At 41.9% G+C, this 20,100-nt stretch overlaps 1 protein-coding gene across 1 annotated transcript in view; it reads right to left on the bottom strand.

Moving 5' to 3' along the window:
• LOC145404875 (neurotrimin-like) overlaps nt 1–19,677 on the bottom strand; it is a 46,139-nt gene extending 26,462 nt beyond the window's left edge. The window contains exons 1-2 of the mRNA XM_080276376.1: nt 19,589–19,677; nt 7,641–7,800 (exon numbers count right to left, since the gene is read on the bottom strand). Coding sequence (XP_080132502.1) covers nt 7,641–7,695 — 55 coding nt within the window. The 5' untranslated portion in view covers nt 7,696–7,800; nt 19,589–19,677. The remainder of the gene's footprint in view (nt 1–7,640; nt 7,801–19,588) is intronic.
• Between the last annotated feature and the right edge of the window lie 423 nt (nt 19,678–20,100).

Raw genomic sequence — 20,100 nt, forward strand, 5'->3', positions numbered from 1 at the left:
CAAAAGAGCCTTAATGGAAACAGCGGTAACACTCGGGTTTCATAACTCTTTGTTGTATTAAATTGACTATCATTAACCTTTTTTCTTTTTACTTTAGAGGGGGTTAACGTGGCATATACAGAAATAAATTGGAATGAAGTGTTAAGATGACCCATAAGTACAAGAAAGTACGGCTTCATCGCCCACCTCATGTTTACCTCTTGAGTTCGATTATTCTCTCTCTCTCTCTCTCTCTCTCTCTCTCTCTCTCTCTCTCTCTCTCTCGATATTTATAGACTATTTTGCCCAGTTTAGGACACGTGTGTTTATGAAAAAGATGAAAAAATTGATGAAAAAATCTATACGAAATGAATAAATAATTACTGCCCTTAGGCACCAAAAACAATATCAGAAATGCTTCTTCGGACTGACCTGGTAAAAAAAAAAAAAAAAAAAAAAAAAAAGCATCCTAGCACGGTACTCCCTCCAACTATAAAAGGAGACTTTAGCAGTGGCAATTCAAGAGTAGTTATAACCAGTACCTTAGTTTAAAGTGAATTACGAGACACTGCTTTAGCCACGTTAGAGAAAGTATGAGCTGGATGGAGAGAATGTTAAACTAGAAAAATGAAGGGCCAAGTTAGGAGGGTATATTGCCAAGGAAGGATGATGGGAGAAAGGAAGGTTGTTACTGAAAAGGGATGGAAAGACCTGGAGATCTTACTGCTAACGTCGCCACATACAAATTCAAGGTCAGGTTATAGATATAGATATAGTAATTAGAAAAGCGCCTCTTTGAGCTTTCTTGAACGTCCAAGGTATATTCATGTATGAGAAGTACTGTCTTGGGCGTGCTGTTGATTTGTTCTCAGACTATCAGATGCTTTCCTTCCCCTGACTTCTTGGACCCTACCTCATGCTACATGAAGGTAGGTGAAGAAGCGAGATGATGATATGATGGTGATGATCACGATGATGATGATGGTGGCGGTGGTGGGTGGATTCAAGACATCTGGAATACCGAATGATGAATGAAGGAAAGTATTTCACTTGGCATTTTGCTCATACCATATCCATCATTAATTTGTGTTCTCGCCCTTCTGTTTCTTAATCTGATACACCATATTGAAAGGGGGGGAAATATAGTTCTGCAAGTCTTGATTATGATGTATATAAAGTTTTTGTATATCTCTGTCTATCTATCTTTCTCTCTACTGTGTGTGTGGGGTGGGGTGGGGGGGAAGCACTATAATCAGTCCACTTTCATAGACCCAGAAGAAGTGCTAAGGATAGGATGTAGAGTCCTAGTTTTGGCTTATTTTGCCAATGAGTTAGGGGAAATACAAAGAAAATCTCCACCCTGTTCCTTTGCCCCCCCTTTCCTCACTTACTCCCTTTCCTTCATCCCTCTCCCTTGCTCCCTTTCTTCTCATTTTGCTCTCTTACTCCTCGCCCTGCTTCTATGCTCTCCTTTCCCCCTTTTCATCACTATCTCTACCCTCTTAGTTTCCTCCCTGTCATTCCATGGACCCCACCTCTCTTTGTCCCTGTATTCCCCTCCCATTCTTTACTCTCTCCCTCTCTTTAACTTTTCTCCCTCTCACTTGTATTCCCTTTCCTTCCCTGTCACGCCATCACCTACCTTTTCCATACTTCTTCACGTATTTATATCCTGCTCTCACTCTTCCTTTTTCATTCTTCTTTCACTTCTCCCACTTCCATCGCCGTCCTTTCATTGCGAACTTCCTTCTCAGAAATCATAATTTTCGCTCCCCCCCGCCTCCTCATTCTCCCAGTTGCTCTAATCCATTAGCCTACCAGTTTTTCCCTTCTCGTTCTTTATTCTCTGTCGTCTTCTCTCTCCCCTTTTCACAATCATCCCTCTCCTCCTTTTTCTTATTCTGCTTCCTATTTTGTGTGAGTGTGTGTGTGTGTGTGTGTGTGTGTGTGTGTGTGTGTGTGTGTGTGTGTGTGTGTGTGTGTGTGTGTGTGTGTGTGTGTGTGTGTGTGTGCGTTGCCCTCTCATTTCCCTTTCCGCATCCTTTCCCGTCTCTCTCTCTCTCTCTCTCTCTCTCTCTCTCTCTCTCTCTCTCTCTCTCTCTCTCATTAATTATCTAACTTACTGTACATTCTCTCTTTCCTCACTCATTTTCTTTTCTTTCTTCTTCTTCTTCTTCTTTTTTTTTTTTTTTTGCTTCTTTGCTTTAACCTCGCCCCAAGAAAGTGACCTCGTGTGTGTGTGTGTGTGTGTGTGTGTGTGTGTGTGTGTGTGTGTGTGTGTGTGTGTGAGAGAGAGAGAGAGAGAGAGAGAGAGAGAGAGAGAGGGACAATGGTACCAGATCAGAGTGAAAATGGGAGCGTATGAGAATGACAACGAGAGGAAGCTAGGGTGAACGAGTGAAAGAGTGACAGTCGAAGCAAATGAGAGTGAATGAGAGCGAGGGAAAACGGGCGAGTGTGAGAGTGAGAGTGAGAAACAGCGACAGTGAAAGTGGGGGCGACAAAGAGTGACAATGAAAGTGAGAGTGAGCCACTGAAAGAAAGAGTGAGGAACAGAAAAAGCGAAAGAGAGAGTGGGAACGCGAGCCAGTGAGTGAGTGAGGAGGAGAGTGAGTGTATTAGTGAGTGCTGAAAGCGAGTGAGAGAGTGAGCGAGTGAGAAAGCAGTGGTGATAGCCCATGTTGGCGCCAGGGACGGTGAGAGAGGTGGAGGTGAGGCCCTGCTGGCTAAGAGTCTGGCGCCATATTGGTAAAAAAATGTATCCAGTGTCCACCAATGACCCGTCTTTATTAGTCTATTATTGGCAGGGAAAAAATATTGTTCTACCCTATTGTTCACTTTAATATTCATTCAGGTTTGCTTGTGAGGTGTTTGGTATCTGCATGAGCAAAGAAAAGTACAGTAGATAAGACAGTGAAGTAAAATCATCTGCAAATAACAAGAAGATAATGCATAAGTTGATCTTGCATCGAACGAGTGAGATATATATGTTGTACACAGCCCTACCGTATCCTCGTCTGATCCTTGCATCACAGTTTCATATAGCAATAGGTTTTTCGAATCTTTTAATGATGCACTTAAATTTTTCTTGAAGTAAAATACATCGCGATACTGAAAACTGCGCTAATCTGCCTGAGTTCGTATGATAAATAGCGTTATAGGCCTCTCTCTCTCTCTCTCTCTCTCTCTCTCTCTCTCTCTCTTCACAGGTGATTATTAGCATCATCTACGTTGCTAGTTTTGCACAATTGTGGACATAAATACCGATAAAACTAATTACGATTAATACCAACACAGTAGTGAGCAGTTGTTCTTCCAAACCATGCAGCGTTTGGACAGCCTTCCTGAATAGCATGGAGAATATTAGTGGTTACGATATTATTGTCTGGAACTCTACATTCCCTTTTATAAGTCTTCATTTCTAATTTGACAGACATAAATTACATGCTTTCCGTACCTCACCCTCCAGAGTCATACTTCTATCTAGTCTTTGTTTTTCTTTTCTCCTCTCCTCATCAGTATTTATACGAATAATTATAAAGGGCTTTAGCGAAATGAAAAGATAACCCTCTCCCTAACAGGTATCAAATATCTCAGATCATTTTGTCCCTTGTATTTAGTTACTTTAATGTTCGTTCTGATTTGATTGAGGGCTGCCAGGCAACAGTACGAGTGACGGCAAAGGCATAAGCAAAATATTTCAACAACAGCTTAAGCATAAAAGTATATACCGTAAATACATCTTCAGCTCAGGACTGGAATAATTTAGTGTGGTTGACGTGTTTAGGAAGGAAGGTGTGTGCAGTTTGAATGACGTGTCTTACGATTACAAAAGAAAAGGTGACAGCACAGGGTGGGGGGTGAGGGCTATGAGATGACAACGTGATTATCTGTTAACTAAATGAATTCATCCACCGTAAACTCAAATAATACGAGTATAATTCCAGTTTTTGAGGAAGTATTATTTTTCTCTTCCATTTCTAGGGTCCTAGGTTTCTCATGGGCACAATCAAACCGTTTGACTTTAACTGAAATGAAGTACAAATATAGCTAATTACCAGACAAAAGGTTAAATGAAACTTTGAGCATCTGCTCACTTGGAGCGATGAATCGTCCTCTAGCCTGAAGAATTGACAGATGTAAGGTATATGCCCTCTGCTGTTGAGCTTAATAATTACATCAGTACGCTTAAAAGTTCAGTCGCGAAGGGGAAAGAAAGCCTCAATTCTTTTACGATAATTCCTGAAGCATGTGACGACCATAGAACACGTATGGTCTCACTCTGACACTGTTGATTACATTATGTGATACGAAATGTAGGTAGACCTGAGTTACTAACCATACTAGTTCCACAATTGCTCGTGTAAAAATAAAGGCTTGTTTTCTCCTGTGGAATATAAATTTATACATCGTTCGTTCGTTTAAATATTTCCTGCTCATATAGTGCAGGCCGGGCCATACATTAACCCTGTCAGTGGGGTATGGACTGGTTAAAAAATAGTAAGGGGGGAGGACAGGACCTGGGGATTGCCCAGCACACACGTCCTGTCTCCTGGCTGGCTTTGTGGTGTGTGTGAATTTATACATACTGTACCGCCGTTACATCACGAATGGGAAGGCACGCCAGTTTTGAAAAAGTCATTTATGGGATTACTTATTATTACTATTATTATTATTATTATTATTATTATTATTAGGCTGCATCCTTCTGCATCACAGATCAAAGTAAGATATGATACTGAGAAACGAGGAACTTTATTTTATACACACCAGAAAATATGGTAAAAGAAATGGGGGCATAACTTCTCCTTCATTTAATATTTACAGTAACGCCTTCAGTACGGTGACGTGATCAAATATTTTATTACAGCTGCTATAAGACAATATTAATCACTTTAGGAGAGATTTTCTGAGCTTTAGGAGTAATGTATAGACTTCGATAACCACTCCGCACCGAGAAATCCCACTTAAGCTGAAAAATGTCGCCTGTAAATAGCAAGAACAGATACGCTTGCCCTGGTGGAAGGCGTGGCACTGAAGTAGAAAGGAGAAGTGCAATGCTACAAAAAAGAAATAGCTGAGAAATAGTTGCTACTAAGTCTCCAGAGCCACTGAGATTTCGACCCCGGCTGAAATCTGTTTGGTGAGGTCCGTAGGCTAAAACACCCCCGTAGAGGACATCATCTGGACCAAACGCGTTATTTCAGCTATTGGACTCAAGTGGTTGTGTGTGCAAGGTCACATTAAACGATCGTCAGGTATTGCAGTTCTGCTAGACACACACACACACACACACACACACACACACACACACACACACACACACACACACACACACACACACACACACACATGCATACATACACTTATACAAAGAAACTCAGCGTCATTAATATGGCAGATAAAATGGAATACAGTACACATAGGGGTTAAAAACAAGGTCATTACTGCCTTAAACATTCGCCATATACTCTATAATTTCTTCTATAATCCTTCAGACGGATCTCAAGCCTTTGTCTGTGGTGGATTTCTTCACCTGAATAAAATTACCTAGTGCTAGCAGAAATTAATAGCAAGGGTCGTGATACTCAGGCAAAATAATAATCGAGAGATCTTTCAACATTTTTGCCGTTCCGGGTTTCTCTGAGACAAATATAAGGGTATGACGTTAGTCAGATTATAATAATAGGTTCGAACGTCACAGCCAAAAGGTCAAATGACGGAGCTGGCATGAAGGCACGCAAAGAGAAGATCTGTCTATCTGTCTACTATCTGTCTATATGTATGTATGTATGTATGTATGTATCTATATAAAACTTTCACTTAGAAAAATTAAGCTGTTGAATTTGGAACTGGTAACCTCCCATTCCTCCCGCCCAGCTTATTATCATTCCACCTTTTCAACTTTTCGTCTTTCCCTCTCTTGCTTCATTCTTTCTTGTTTCCCTCCTTTCCACCACGTCACCTCCTTTTCATCACTTCTCTCCCTCCTTTCCATTAACGTCCCTCCTTCTTTCTTTCTTCTTTCCTCTTCCTTTCCTCCTCCTTTCTCTCCTTACCATCACATTCCCTCCTTTCCATGACTTTTTTCGCCCTTCCTGCATCCTTCTCCAGTCTTTCTTTCCTTCCTTTTTCCTACTCACTCTTCTTCCTTCTCTCCATCCTCCCCATCCCACCTCCTCTGTCTCATCAGTTTCCTCTTCCCCTCATCTTCCCTCAGCCTTACTCTCCCTCCTCTCCCCTTTTCTCTCTTCTTTCCCCTCACTTACCTTCCTCTCCCACTTCCTCCTTTTCCCAGTTTCTGTTGTCTTCACTAATAGGTCTCTCCAACAATAAAAAATACTATTAGGTAGCATCAAAAAGAAAAACATCATAAAGACTTCTTCGTGTTTCAGAGGCTAACATTCTCAGCCTCCTATGATTTACTTTCACCGTAAAAAATTTGTCTTGCGTTAGATCAAACAGACCATTAGTGCTGATCCGACTATGAGAGGGTTAACGCTGAAGTATTCTATATTATAAATTGCGGGCAGGTACAATCAGAGGCAAAAATTGGCTTCAAACATGAGACACGAACCTGTGAATTGGTAGCGCTGGGAAGGAGCTTACAGATTTACATACCGCGATATTTAACGTCTTTAATCCAGTGAGATGGTTTGGTCATGCGGAGATGATGTAGAATGAAAATGAGTAGAAGAGTGTATGTGAGTGAGGTATGTGAGTGAAGATGAGATGGAGGGGTGGAGTTGAGAGATGTATGAGAATGGAGAATGCGAGTTGGGGGAGGGTAGTAAAATGGCAGAAGACGACGACGTGGAGGCGATTAGTTTGTGACCACCTCTTGCGGAATTAATTCTTCTGGCAATTGATAGGTAGATGAACAGAATCAAGTGCCATGTTTTATTTACTTATTCTTGTTTCCCGTACACTACTGCCAGATTACCAGTTCATATCATACTCATGCTTGAAGCGAGTTTCTGCTGTCGACTGTAAATCACACTTAACTACACTCAGTAATGTGTGATATAAGCTAATCAGATCCATTTACTTTAAAATAACCATCAAAATTGGACCAGCCCTCACCTTCGCCAGCAGGAAGTGAAAATAGACGCAGAAGAACCAGCTAAGATGGTATGAGAGAGCCACTGAATTGAGTGAGGGCTAGAGGAAGACAGTGATTCAAGTGGAAAGGTAATATGAAGTGATATACAGTATGACAGAGCTTGATAAGTTCTTTTTTTTTTTTTTTTTTTTTTTTTAATGTGTCCGACTCTGGGCATAGGCTTCACAGCCTGCTCTCATGGCCCAGCAGTCCTCCTACATACCAACACCTCTACATGTCACCAGGTTGACTCATCACACAGAAGATAGTGTAGGAGATGCAAGGACGAGCCCATTCTGACTGAGAATATTACTAGGGGTCACATTCTAAGTGGCTCTGAAGACAATGTAACTCGTCTTCCATAGCAGTTTCTTATGCACATACCTCAGTATCCTCCTTTGTGTTACTATTGCACTTATGCCGATACTAAAATTATATAACCAACCCATCAGAATGCTAAGATATATAATGGAAAAAAAAATCGCTAATGAAACTATGTTACGAAGCCATCTACGCCATCTAGAATACGACTTTAAGAAGGGGAAAACAAATCTCTCACCTGCCAGCACGGCCAGGACCACAAGGCCGCAAAATCTCCCAAGCGTCTCTCTCATCCTGGGTTCGGGGTCTCAGTCTCGCGGTTCGCTCTGGCTTTGATGGTGGTTCATGGTTCACGGCCTTACACTTCCTTAGCTCTTCCCCTCCTAGACTTCTCTAGGCTGGAAAATAAAAATGGCTTATATTATACCTTTTTTGCTTTATCTGGGACTAAATTTGCCCTCTCTTCAGCTTGGGTAACGAATTATAACATGCGATTAATCTATCTATCTATCTAAATACCTTGGCTGCTTCCCCCAAGGAAAGGGAGGTAGCCGAGACAGGACGACACACTCCTCATTTACTCATCCATTCAAATACATTCATTCGCATCTTAGCCCCAAAGGGGAGAACGGACAGATCCTCACTGCACCACACCGCACAAGGGTCAACTGCGTAATGCAATCAGTGACATCCGCAGCAGGGCCTGACAGCAGAACTGGTTTACCCCTGCCACATCATAACAGACCCATCCCCTTACCCGCACCTGACCTGACTAGCTGATCAGACCAAATGCGGGAGAATATCCCCTCAGGGCTGCGTCATCACTTATTCATTCACAATTTCTCTCCGTTTATTTCTGTCACGCACAGCCACTCTTCCTTGCTCAACAGACATCCCTCTTGCATCCAGGGCTCTCTTCACACTATCCATCCATCCTATTCGTGGTCTTCCTCTCAGCCTTACACCTCTCACATCAGATCTAGTTATCTTTTTCACCAATCGCTCATTATCCATTCTCTCCATGTGCCCAAACCATCGCAACACCCTCTGCTCAACTCTACCAGCCATCTCCCGAAGAACTCCAGTTTTCCTTCGCACTTCATCGTTCCGCACTCGATCCATACGCGTCACTCCACACATACTCCTCAGACACCTCATCTCCATTACATTCAAACTTTTCCTCTCTGCTACACCCATATTCCATGTTTCAGCCCCATATAATGCAGTCGGTACCACAACACCCTCATACAGCCTTCTCTATAAATCCATTCTAAGCGAACGACATCTAAACACTTTTTTCATTCCTCCCAGCACCTTTCCTACTTCATTTACTCTAAACTTCAATTCTGCATCTATTCTTCCATCCACAGCATGTGACCCTAGATATTTAAAACACTCTACCTCCTCAAGCAACTCGCCATTCAAAACTATATTCATCCCCCTACCATCTACCAACCTCGTACACTTCATCACTTTACTCTTATTTTCATTTACTTTCACTTTCCTCCTTTCACACACCCTTCCAAACTCCTCTACCAACTGTCTCAATCTCTTCTCTGAATCAGCCACCAGTGCAGTATCATCTGCAAACAGCAGCTGCTTCAGATTCCACTCTCCACCATCAACATTCACCAGACTCAGACCTCCACCTAAAACTCTTGCATTCACCTCCCTTACAACACCATCCATGTAAATATTAAACAACCAAGGCGACATCACACATCCCTGTCACAGCCCCACTCTCACAGGAAACCAATCACTCACAGCATTTCCCACTCTTACACACGCTCTACTATTTACATAAAAACTTTTCACCCCTTTTAGTAACCTACCATCAAGTCCATACAATCTTAAAACAGTCCACAAAGCCTCCCTATCAGTTCTATCATACGCTTTCTCTAAATCCATAAATGCCCAAAACACATCCTTGCATTTCGCTACCCGTCTCACCGCAAACACCTGATCCACGCATCCCCTCCCTCTCCTAAAGCCACACTGCTCATCACCAATCACTCCCTCTGTACCCTCTCTAACTCTCATAATTAACACACTACCATACACCTTACCTACAACACTCAACAGACTTATACCCCTAAAGCTAGTACATTCATACTTATCACCCTTGCCTTTATACAACGGGACCACACAAGCACTTGCCCAGTCAACTGGCACCATGCCTTTCACAAAGCACACATTCAACAATCTTACTAACCAGTCAACAATAGTCACTCCACCACCCTTCAGGCATTCCACAGCACACCCATCCATACCTGCAGCTTTCCCTGTTTTCATCTCCTTTACTGCCGTCTCCACTTCCTCCTTCGTGATCAAAGAATCATTCAACTCTCCCAGCACATTTATTCCTTGCACCCTTCCATCCGCCACAATCTCAGCCACCCTTTCTTCCTCTACATTTAACAATCTTTCAAAATACTCTGCCCATCTCTTCCTTACTGCATCCATCTCAGTTAACATCCTTCCATCCTCTGCTTTTACTCGTTCTTCCTTCCCAGACTCTCCCTTTCGCACCCTTTTCACCTCCTTCCAAAACATTTTCTTATTCTGTTGAAAATTCTCTGTCAGCCGCCTACCCCACCTCTCATCTGCTGCCACTTTAGCATCACGCACAGCCATTCTCGCCCTATTTCTCTTTTCCTTATACTTCTCATATGACAAACAGCAGCTGCTTCAGATTCCACTCTCCACCATCAACATTCACCAGACTCAGACCTCCACCTAAAACTCTTGCATTCACCTCCCTTACAACACCATCCATGTAAATATTAAACAACCAAGGCGACATCACCTTCCTCTGCAGCCACACTTCATATGCACGTCTCTTCTCAGCCACAGCCATACTTACTTCCTCGCACCACCATTCACTTCCTTTTCTTACACCACCACCCACACGTCTCACACCACACACCTCTTCTGCATGCCTCACCACAGCACTCTTAAATAACTGCCATTCCTCCTCCACACTGCCATTTTCCCGATCTTTCACTGCGTTCCACTCGTCATTCAATTTCTCCTGATTCTCTATGTTTTTCTCTCTTTTATCCAACTCACTCACTTTCAAAACCTCCCTGCCACACCTAACCCTCCTAGCTCTCACCCATCTCTTACCTACTCTTAACTTTCCCTCCACCAGGTAGTGGTCAGACATACCTCCACCCTCCCCTCTCAGAACTCTCACATCCAACAATCTTCCTATTACATTCCTAGACACAACCACATAGTCCATCACGGCTCTATCAACAACCCTTCCACCCTCCTGTCTCACCCATGTATACTTATAATTATCTTTCTTCTCAAACAGCGTATTTCCAATCACCATCTCTCGCTCAACACACATCGCTATCATTCGTTCCCCATTTTCATTTCTTCCAGGCACACCATGCATACCATCTACACCTTCAACTGCTACATTTCCTACTCTTGCATTCAGATCTCCCATCATTACCACATTCACATTTACTCCAAAACTCTGCAGACACTCATCAACATCATTCCAGAAAGACTCCCTCTCTTGTTCATCCCTTTCACTACCAGGCCCATATGCACTCACAAACACCCACAACTCACGTTCAAATTTCATTTTCACCCACATCAGTCTCGATGACACCTCCTTCCATTCAATCACACACTGCTGTACTTCCGGACTAGATTATAATCTTGTCACGAAGAAATGCCATGGAAAGTATGTATGTCCGTACCACTGTCGTTTTCGGCCACTGAATTGTGAGGTAAACTGAAAAAAGAAAAAAAATCTATCCCTAATTAAAGTACATGAACTACAGTCAGCGTGAAACAGAATGTTGAGTTCCGAACTGAGAAAGGACTCATCGGGGCGGTTTATTATATTCAGAATCTTATACTTTCTGACCTTTGATGCATAACTTTTCTCTTGGCTAGAAAAGACATTATCTAGCCTGCATTAATTGGTAATTAAGGCGCTCCAATCGGATTGAGCCATGCAGGTTTATGTCCAAGGGATGGTTGGGGTTTATTGCTCACGTAATACCACTCAGGGATAAGTGAGGCTGGTCAATCTCATCTTATATATCAGGACCAAGTTGCCTAGCCTAGGGCTCCTACGCTCCTCATGGGGCAACGTAGGATTGGATGATGGATGAATGGATAGACGGATAGACAGACAGATAGTTAGATAGATGTGTGTGTGTGTGTGTGTGTGTGTGTGTGTGTGTGTGTAACAGTAAAAGCTTCATGATGCTGGCGAAGCTTACAATGTCTCACTGTTCTGTCTTCGTCTTATGAGTAATGAGGATTATGTAAAGTCAGTGAGTGGAGTGTCGGCCAGAACTCGCTGCGTAGGTCCCATGTTAGAGTTTTTTGCCCGTGTGGTGGCGTAGATCGTGTAACAGCGGTATGTACAGTGAAGGTCATTAGTTCACAAACTATCCACCACTTCTGCGTCTCATTTCTATCTCATCTTCCTAACCTAAAAATGGTTTGATCTGTTTCTTTGCCTATAAATGACTCTTTGATCGAATGCATCAGGGAAGGAAGTAAAGGACATATCGTCAGTGCAGAATAACGCAGTGGAAAAATACGCGAATAAGTTTACTACAGTACAAACAAGGAACAGTTTAAAGACTCTTTGTGCAACACATTTTGAAATAAGTATCTGTATATAAAAGAGAGAAGAGTTTTGAAATACTGTACAGAGTACCTAGTTCTGCAGCCATTTATTGTACTGTTAGGTCACTCATTAACCCTTGCGTGGTCGGCATAACCCCAGTATTCAATGCCACCCAACGCCAGACGGTTCATTTAACTGAATGAGTCATAGGAGCATGAGACTGTTAAAGTAAAATATTTTGGCATCAGATAGAATTTACATTTTATTCAGTAATGCCGGACACAATGAAACGAATGGAAAAGAATCACTCTGGATATTTGTGCTGATAACTGTTCAGAGAAGAAGGAGAAAAAAAAAAGAAAGAGAAAAAAAAGAAGTAGAAGAAGAACATGAACAAGAAGAAGAGGAAGATGATGATGATGATTACTCATTATTATTATTATTATTATTATTATTATTACCGTGGCCTTGGACTGTACTCTGACGGGTTTAAGATCGTTTCAAATATCTCTTTTTCAGCAATGTATTTTGCACACTAACTGCGCATCAATATTCTGTGTTACAAATACCTTTTTATTACCGACAGAACATACATAAAGTAAGTAATGTTTTTTTGCCATCTACAGAAGTAAAACAATAATATTAGTGTTCTAGACAGCCTCCTAGTAATAATAGTAGTAGTAATGGTGGTAATAGTAGTGGTAGTAGTAGTAGTAGTAGTAACAGTAGTAGTAGTAGTTGTAGTAATAAAAAAAAAATAATAATAATGGCGTCTTGGATAGAAGACATTAAAATTACCCTAAATAGCCTAACACTTTCATTGTTATGAAATTACTGTTGTAACACATTCTGTCTAAAATACTTCATTGAGTTGATCTGGTTGATGAAAATACCACATCATTAGCAAAATTTATTAATAACTACTGAGGTAATGAACTGCTTCGCTGATATGGACTCGTCTATATATTTAAACCACCAGGCACCATAATTTAGTTATATGGTTACCACCCAGCGTAGTAAATGGTTTCCTGGTGTACAGGAAACCATTTGGCTTATCACTCAGTGTAAAGTCACCCATAGGCAGACGGAAGAGGAAAGAATGAAGTAAAGAAAGACAGAAGAGGGAGTGTAAAGTCACCCGCAGGCAGAAGGAAGAGGAAAGAATGTAGTAAAGACAGAAGAGGAAAGTAGGAAGAGAGGAAATGGCAGACACCCAAAGCAACACTGCATCGAGTGAGTGGATGGTGAGCTCTCCCACCTATCCGTTTGTCTATTTCTTTATCTGTCTGTTTGTCTGTCTATTTACTATCGATGTATCCCTTGAGCTTCATAAAGTTATCTGACGGTGCAAGATTCTAATTAATAAGTACAAAAAAATTACATTCGGAAGCTTGAGAGATCTGTTAGTGCCCTTGGTGTAGTGTGGTGGATGATTCTGTGTGATATGGTGTGATGCCATTTCGCTGAAGTTGTTAATGGCTACGGGAGTGCAGCATTTCCCCTCCAAAAATCGTCGTGACAAGCAGGGGAACAGAGCCGCTCCGTGAGATGCTCCCCTATCTATGAAAGCAGCATCCTCAACTCTCTCTCTCTCTCTCTCTCTCTCTCTCTCTCTCTCTCTCTCTTATCTATCATCTATCTATTATCTGTCATCTATCTAGATATAACACGAGTACTTTTCTCTCTTGCATCTTTTCAATGTTATTTTGTTCTATTACGTCCATACCATTAAGATCCATACCTTCAGTGTCAAGAGTAATTCTTTTGATTTAGAGACAGAGGAAGTCAGGTCGCTCTCGTATGCCAACTTTCCTTCAAGGTGGAGATGGAGGGCGGGCTCGGTGAATTTAGGTTAGCGTACAATGGGTAGGAGTGAAGCGCTTATCCCCAGCCCATCACCCCGGTCCAATATTCCGCGGCAACATGAACACACACCGCCGTCCGGAGCATTCATGAACTGGCTCCTTGTGGCTCCATGGCTCTGCACACCATGGCTTATATTGTGATCTAAGACGGAATGAAAGGGCCGAGTAAATGCCCTCACATTGTTAGGCGGATCAGGGTCTTGGGGCAAGTGTTTCCTGAGATGGCTGCGGGGCTAATGAATGTTGAGGATTAAGTCATAGGATTAAACTCATGACCCCCCACTGACACTGACCCGTACTGTACCGCACGGCAGGTTAGGGCAAGGCAGGTTAGGGCAAGGCAGGTAAGTAAGGCAGGACTGGTTAGGGCAGGATACACAGGTAAAGGTAGGTCAGGCAGGTAGGTAGGACAGGATGGATAAGAGCAGGACATAACTTGGGGTAGGTCAAGCAGGTTAGGGCAAGGCAGGTAGGTAAAACAGAAGAAGTCAGAGCAGGACACGTAGGTTGGGATAGGTCAGGAGTTAGGGATAGGCAGGTAAGTGACGCTGAACACATAAGAGCAAGGCACGTAGGTTAGGGTGTGTCAAGAGGATTGGGGCAAGGGAAGTAGGTAAGGGAAGGGAAAAGAGGTTAGGGCAGGACAGGTAGGTTAAGACACGATAGGTAGTTTAGGACAGAGCAAGTAGGTTAGGGCAGTACCGGTAGGTTGGGAGACAGGACAGGTGGAGGGAGGAAGGACGATGCTTAAATCATTTTAATCAAGAAATGCAACTGGAAACTATAGCTTGTTTTTGGATATATGATTAAGCTGGCTAACGCGACAGTATTTTATTCATGTGAAGAAAGCCTCCATCGCCAGTATGTTAAAAGAAAAGCAAAACTTAATGTGTTTGCACAGGCAATAAAACAAAGACACAAGATTAACGTGGTGTGTGTGTGTGTGTGTGTGTGTGTGGAGGGGGGGAGGAGAACTCGCACCTTTATTGATGAAATAGTGGACGAGCAGAGTGAATAGGAAGGTACAATACAAGGCCTTTCTACCGCCACGCAGTTTTGCTCACGTTGATTGAAGCATTTTCCTTCGACGCGTTAGTACAAAGAAGCCATTATTGTTATTGCCACAGCCAGACGACTCAGACAAGCGGAGACAGCTCGTGGTAAACGGTTTGGCTCTTCAAGCTTTCATTATATTGACTTATTTCTTTTCCATTCTGTCTACCTACAGATAACTGCACTTAACTTTGGAGAGCCTTTTATTGCTGAAGCGGCAGATTAAGTCTATAGCTAACCGCTCTTATTTGAAAATTTCTCTGTCGATAATTAAGGTGGGGAGCTAACCCCCTATGCTCATCTCAGTCACTTGGCTGTTGTTGAGCCTGTGGCGGGTATTTGATTCAATATCCTGGAATACAAGGCCACTGCAACATCCAGGTTACCACAGTTATCTTTCCTAGGTGCTACCCTGGTTACCATACTCATTTTGCCTACCAACCCATAAAGGGCGGATGGACATTAGAGTCGAGTGACGCCAGCTGCCCGCACAAAGATTTGAACACTGCTGCTAATGGGCCGGCAGTTTCGGGGTCAGCTAAGCTGACACTGGTAGCGAGACTAAAATTTTAGAATACGTCACCGGAACGAAGGAGTAAAAACAAAGCAGTTCGACTACAAAAGATACAAATAAAAGTAACACTACGGATTTGACGATGCTGTTGTTGATTGGGGTACTAGGATACCCTCTCAAATCGATGGCGATTTTCTTTTTGGCGTATATAAACAATTCTGCTCAGTTCAGGAGAGACTTTTCGATGTGGATGGGTTAGATTTATCGTTCATTACTCCCTTGAACACGAAGTTTCGTTCCTAAACTGAATAAAATCGTCTGTAAGTGGCTAGAGTTAAATTTAATTACGTTATCAACATTGACGGGGTTAATTATATTACTATCAAATATTCTTTTCCACGATGTTATTCAAGTGTAGTAGTAATGGATATATCTGAAGTTTTTATGTATCCGTTCTAGTTCGAAAAGTCTCTCCATACAAGTGTCGAAAATAAAAATAAAATGAGAAACACGTCACCGTATTCAAAAGTGTTAATTCGTTAAGGGGGCCTGGATCTCAGTGGCCCTGGTGCTACAAGTGAGGATATCTGGATGCTCCTTTCAGACAGGGATATTTACGCAGCGTCACAGCACTCTCAGATGAAATGGCCCTTAAAGCAAATGATTGTGTGAGGAATTGGCAGGGAGGGAGTATAAGAGTGTGATGTGATATTGGAAGCGAAAGGGATGTGGATTTTGGCCTGGAGGATGTACGAGATTGGTGTGTGCTGAGTGACAGACTGCCGAAGAGAGTGTAAGAAAGTAGGATGTGACCACCTGAAAAGAACGGAGTCTTAGATAATCCCAAAGACGATGTGTGAGATGAGAGTGATGATTGCCCATTGAGAAACTGGGAATAGAGTCTTAGATACTAGCAGGGACTGTGTATGAGATGAGAGTGAGGAGTGAGCATTGAGAACCAGCAGAGAGAGAGAAGGAATTAACCCCCGAGCTAAGCCTCATCAGATTATATAGCCCTGCTAGGGTTACAGGAGTGCGCTACCCCTTCCAGCACGGCAGCCACCGGGCGGGACGCGAACTCGCAACCTCACGATTACGAGCCGACACCCTACCACCGAGCTACCGCGCTCCCCGCAGAGAGAGAGAGTACTGCCAGGGGTAGTATTTTGGCTAGTAAAACGTGAGAAATTAGTAGGATAGGTGTGTGAAAGAAAGGCTTGGCCATTTGGAGGGTGTAGAGCGGCGTTTCATAACCTTTTCCGACCTCAGCACCCCCTGTGGTAAAGTCTCACGGTCCAGCACCCCCATACATCTGGTTACTGGAACTACAGTTACAACACTACTACAAGGGTGAAGTTAAGTGAAGTACTACTTGACATTTTATTTCATACGTTCTCCAAAAATAAAACATCAAGGAAAACCAATAAGAAAAAAAATAATAATCCAGCATTTTCCAGCACCCCCTAAAACTTATTTCAGCACCCCCTGGGGGAGCTAGCACCCCAGGTTAAGAAACACTGGTGTAGAGAATGAGAAGTCGACATGGAGGGTGACTTTATTCAGATGGAGCGAAGGGACAGTGCGAGATGGGTAGAGAGGATGTGCGAATGTAGGATGCATTCATTTGGAGTAAGGGGAATGTGAGAAAATGGTCGGAATGGTAAATAAAAATGAAACGTGGTAATTTGGAGCGAGTGGATTGTGTCAAAGCATTCGTGTATAGAAGTGAAATGTGGTAATCTAGAGCGATTGGAGAGAGAGAGAGAGAGAGAGAGAGAGAGAGAGAGTTTGTCAAGGAAAGTTTGAGATAGTGGGCTGTAGTGATCTGGATAAAGGAGGCAGGAAGGGATTAGCAGTGTTGATACTATCACGATCACTAGTTTCTTTACACGCCTGGCGAGAAGGAGGTGGAAGACAGGGTTGGTGCAAAGGCAAGCTAATGGTTAATGGCAGTTCGGTAGTGCGTCTCTCTCTGTCTGTCTGTCTCTCTCCCTCCCCCCCTCCCCCCCTCTCTCTCTCTCTGTCTGTCTGTCTCTCTCTCTCTATTTAATGTCTACCTTATTCACCAGTCTACAAACATTATCTATCCTTTCTTTTTAGCCTTCCACGCCACCTCCTTCCATCAAGGTCATTTATATATACCAGTTAACCACCCTATTCTCACATCTGTTCTCTCCCTATTGACCATAACATTTTAGCAGCTTTCTTCCTTACTCCCCACGTATTAGGAATCTGTATATCCAAACTCCCCTATCGACATGTGAACTGCGTCATTATAACTAATATTATACATACTGTACATACTGATCTCATCCAGCATCTCTGTTCCGTATTAAAGCCTTCATAGCGGAAGAAATCATTGTTTGCTATACTCTTTTTACTCTAAACTTAGCCTAAAATTCTCATCTTCCATCATAAATACCAAGGTGGAACAATAGATCAACAGTAGTCTATGATGCTGGTCACGAAGAAGTGTTATGGAGTGGAGGTAGAGCTATAACATTGTCTAATTCTGTTACTTAGGTACGTGGAATGAGCTGCAAAAAGACGAAATTCTTGGCCAAGTTAAGATGAAAGTAGTGTTCCATAGTTGTATATTTTTGTTTATATGTATGAAAATGTGTACGAGTGTGCATGTAAATATCTTGCCACGCCCTTCTGTCTCATACAGCTATTTCGACACGATGCAAGCGCGCAGTCGACCCGTACTCGTGTATTGTGCATTCCTCTATGTATATACGTACGTGAGTAGCCTATGTTTGTATGTAATGTTCTGACCTGCCTTTGTCTGTGTCTTTTATGGTGTTATCAACAGGACAGATACGAGGTCGACTTGCATGCACTCTAGCACCGTGTTTTTATGTGTATGTATGTATGTATGTTTACCTCCTCCCCTCAGCAGACCCCTCCCCATACGGCCTGGACCTCTTGCTTCAGACGATACAGTGAATATGAGAGTGAGGGCCACACACTGAATTTGGCCGCCCCTCTGGGTGTGGCAAATATAGGTCACCAAAGTGGTAGAATCAAGGGGCTAATCGCACTAACAGTACGACACTTCCCAACGTTGAAGTTCCCAGCACGTGGCCAAGACGGCAGTGCCAGACGTACGACTTAATCTAATGTTCGTTCCACTCAGCCATTTTCCTACTTGTTAATCAATAGCACATGACCCTTACAAAGCCAAGATTTTTCTTTTTTTTAATGTCGGTAACAGGACACTTAGTTAAATATGGGAATAAAGATACATAAAAGGATTCTAATATATATCCTGCAACTAAATCATGTTTCCGTAAATATTATTAATGTGCAGATTAGTAAGACACATCACGAAATTTATTATAAGTACATTAAGAATCTTTAATGCAAAATGACTGTACTAGAGCTACAAAAACAAGAATTTATGCAAGTTATCGTGGAAGAGAAAGTACAAGAAAAAGAAGAAAAGAAGAAAAAACAAGAACTAACTAGTGTATGGTAACATTTATATCAAATAATGGTATGATGCTCTAGAAACTAAACTTGAAACTTCTATACAGTCACTATTAAATCATATTATTATTATTATTCTCATTATTATTATTATTATTATTTTTATTATTATTATTATTTTTATTATTAAAATTATTATTACTATTATTAGTTTTCAATATCAGTTTCCCTCTGCTTACCTCTGAGTTTGGTTTGATTGATCACTGTTTAACGACACAGAACCTTTGTCTATAGGCCTTCTGAAATGCTATAATTCCTTCACGTCAACTTGGCCCAGATTATCGTCCTTTTGCAGCTTATTTCACGTAGCTCATTGGCAGGAAACGACAATGGTGTCCCTCTACATTCTCCCTATAGCACTTCATGACCGGCATTCAAGGTGGTGAGAAAGCAAATATTAGCCCAAGTTAGAGTAAAAATTGTATAATTTCTGTTGGGCGTCATTCAATCAGCAGAAAAAAAAAAAAAAATACAGTGGGCCCTGATTCACAGTTTCAAGTGGTGAATAAAGACAAGAATTCTGTCAAACGTCGATGATTCCCTCCGTTTCTAACCATTATTATTATTATTATTATTATTACTATTTTGCCTTCAGACTAAATTTACTATATTGTAACATGAGAATGAAGCTTAGGAATAAAATGTAGTCAAATACTTACATTGCAAGTGTTTTAGCAGGTTTAGGAAATGCTGAGACTTAATTTCTGGGATTTTCTTGAGAAGGTACTAGAAGAAAACTGCGATTGATTTTGTGGTGTTTTCGGATACAAACTAATTGAAGGCAAGTTTTCTATTCATCAGAAATTCATTGTTAGCTTCAAGAATTTCAGAAAACGATAGACTACTTTTCAGATGTATTGCCTATCAGTATCTTTGCCGCTTCCATAAATACAAATCATGCAACAGACAAGTTTTGTTATTCGGCGATGGCAGTGTTGGTAAAAGAATCTTGTGCGTTTATGGTTCGTCTTTGTTATCGTTTAAAATCTGTTCATATAGAGAGAAATGTCTTTGAATTCCAGTAGTTTTTTTTCTTTAATGAAAATGGAATGGTTGTGCGTTCTATAAATGCAAAATACGTCCGTGTTTTCTAGATGCGAAGTAATGCAGCGTTATAAGAAAGCGAAATACGTCAATGTTTTCTGAATACCAAAGATATCAATGAGCCGGT

This window comes from Coenobita brevimanus, chromosome 65 (assembly GCF_032717465.1).
Source record: "Coenobita brevimanus isolate Jiangsu-jjx chromosome 65, ASM3271746v2, whole genome shotgun sequence".
NCBI lineage: Eukaryota > Metazoa > Arthropoda > Malacostraca > Decapoda > Coenobitidae > Coenobita > Coenobita brevimanus.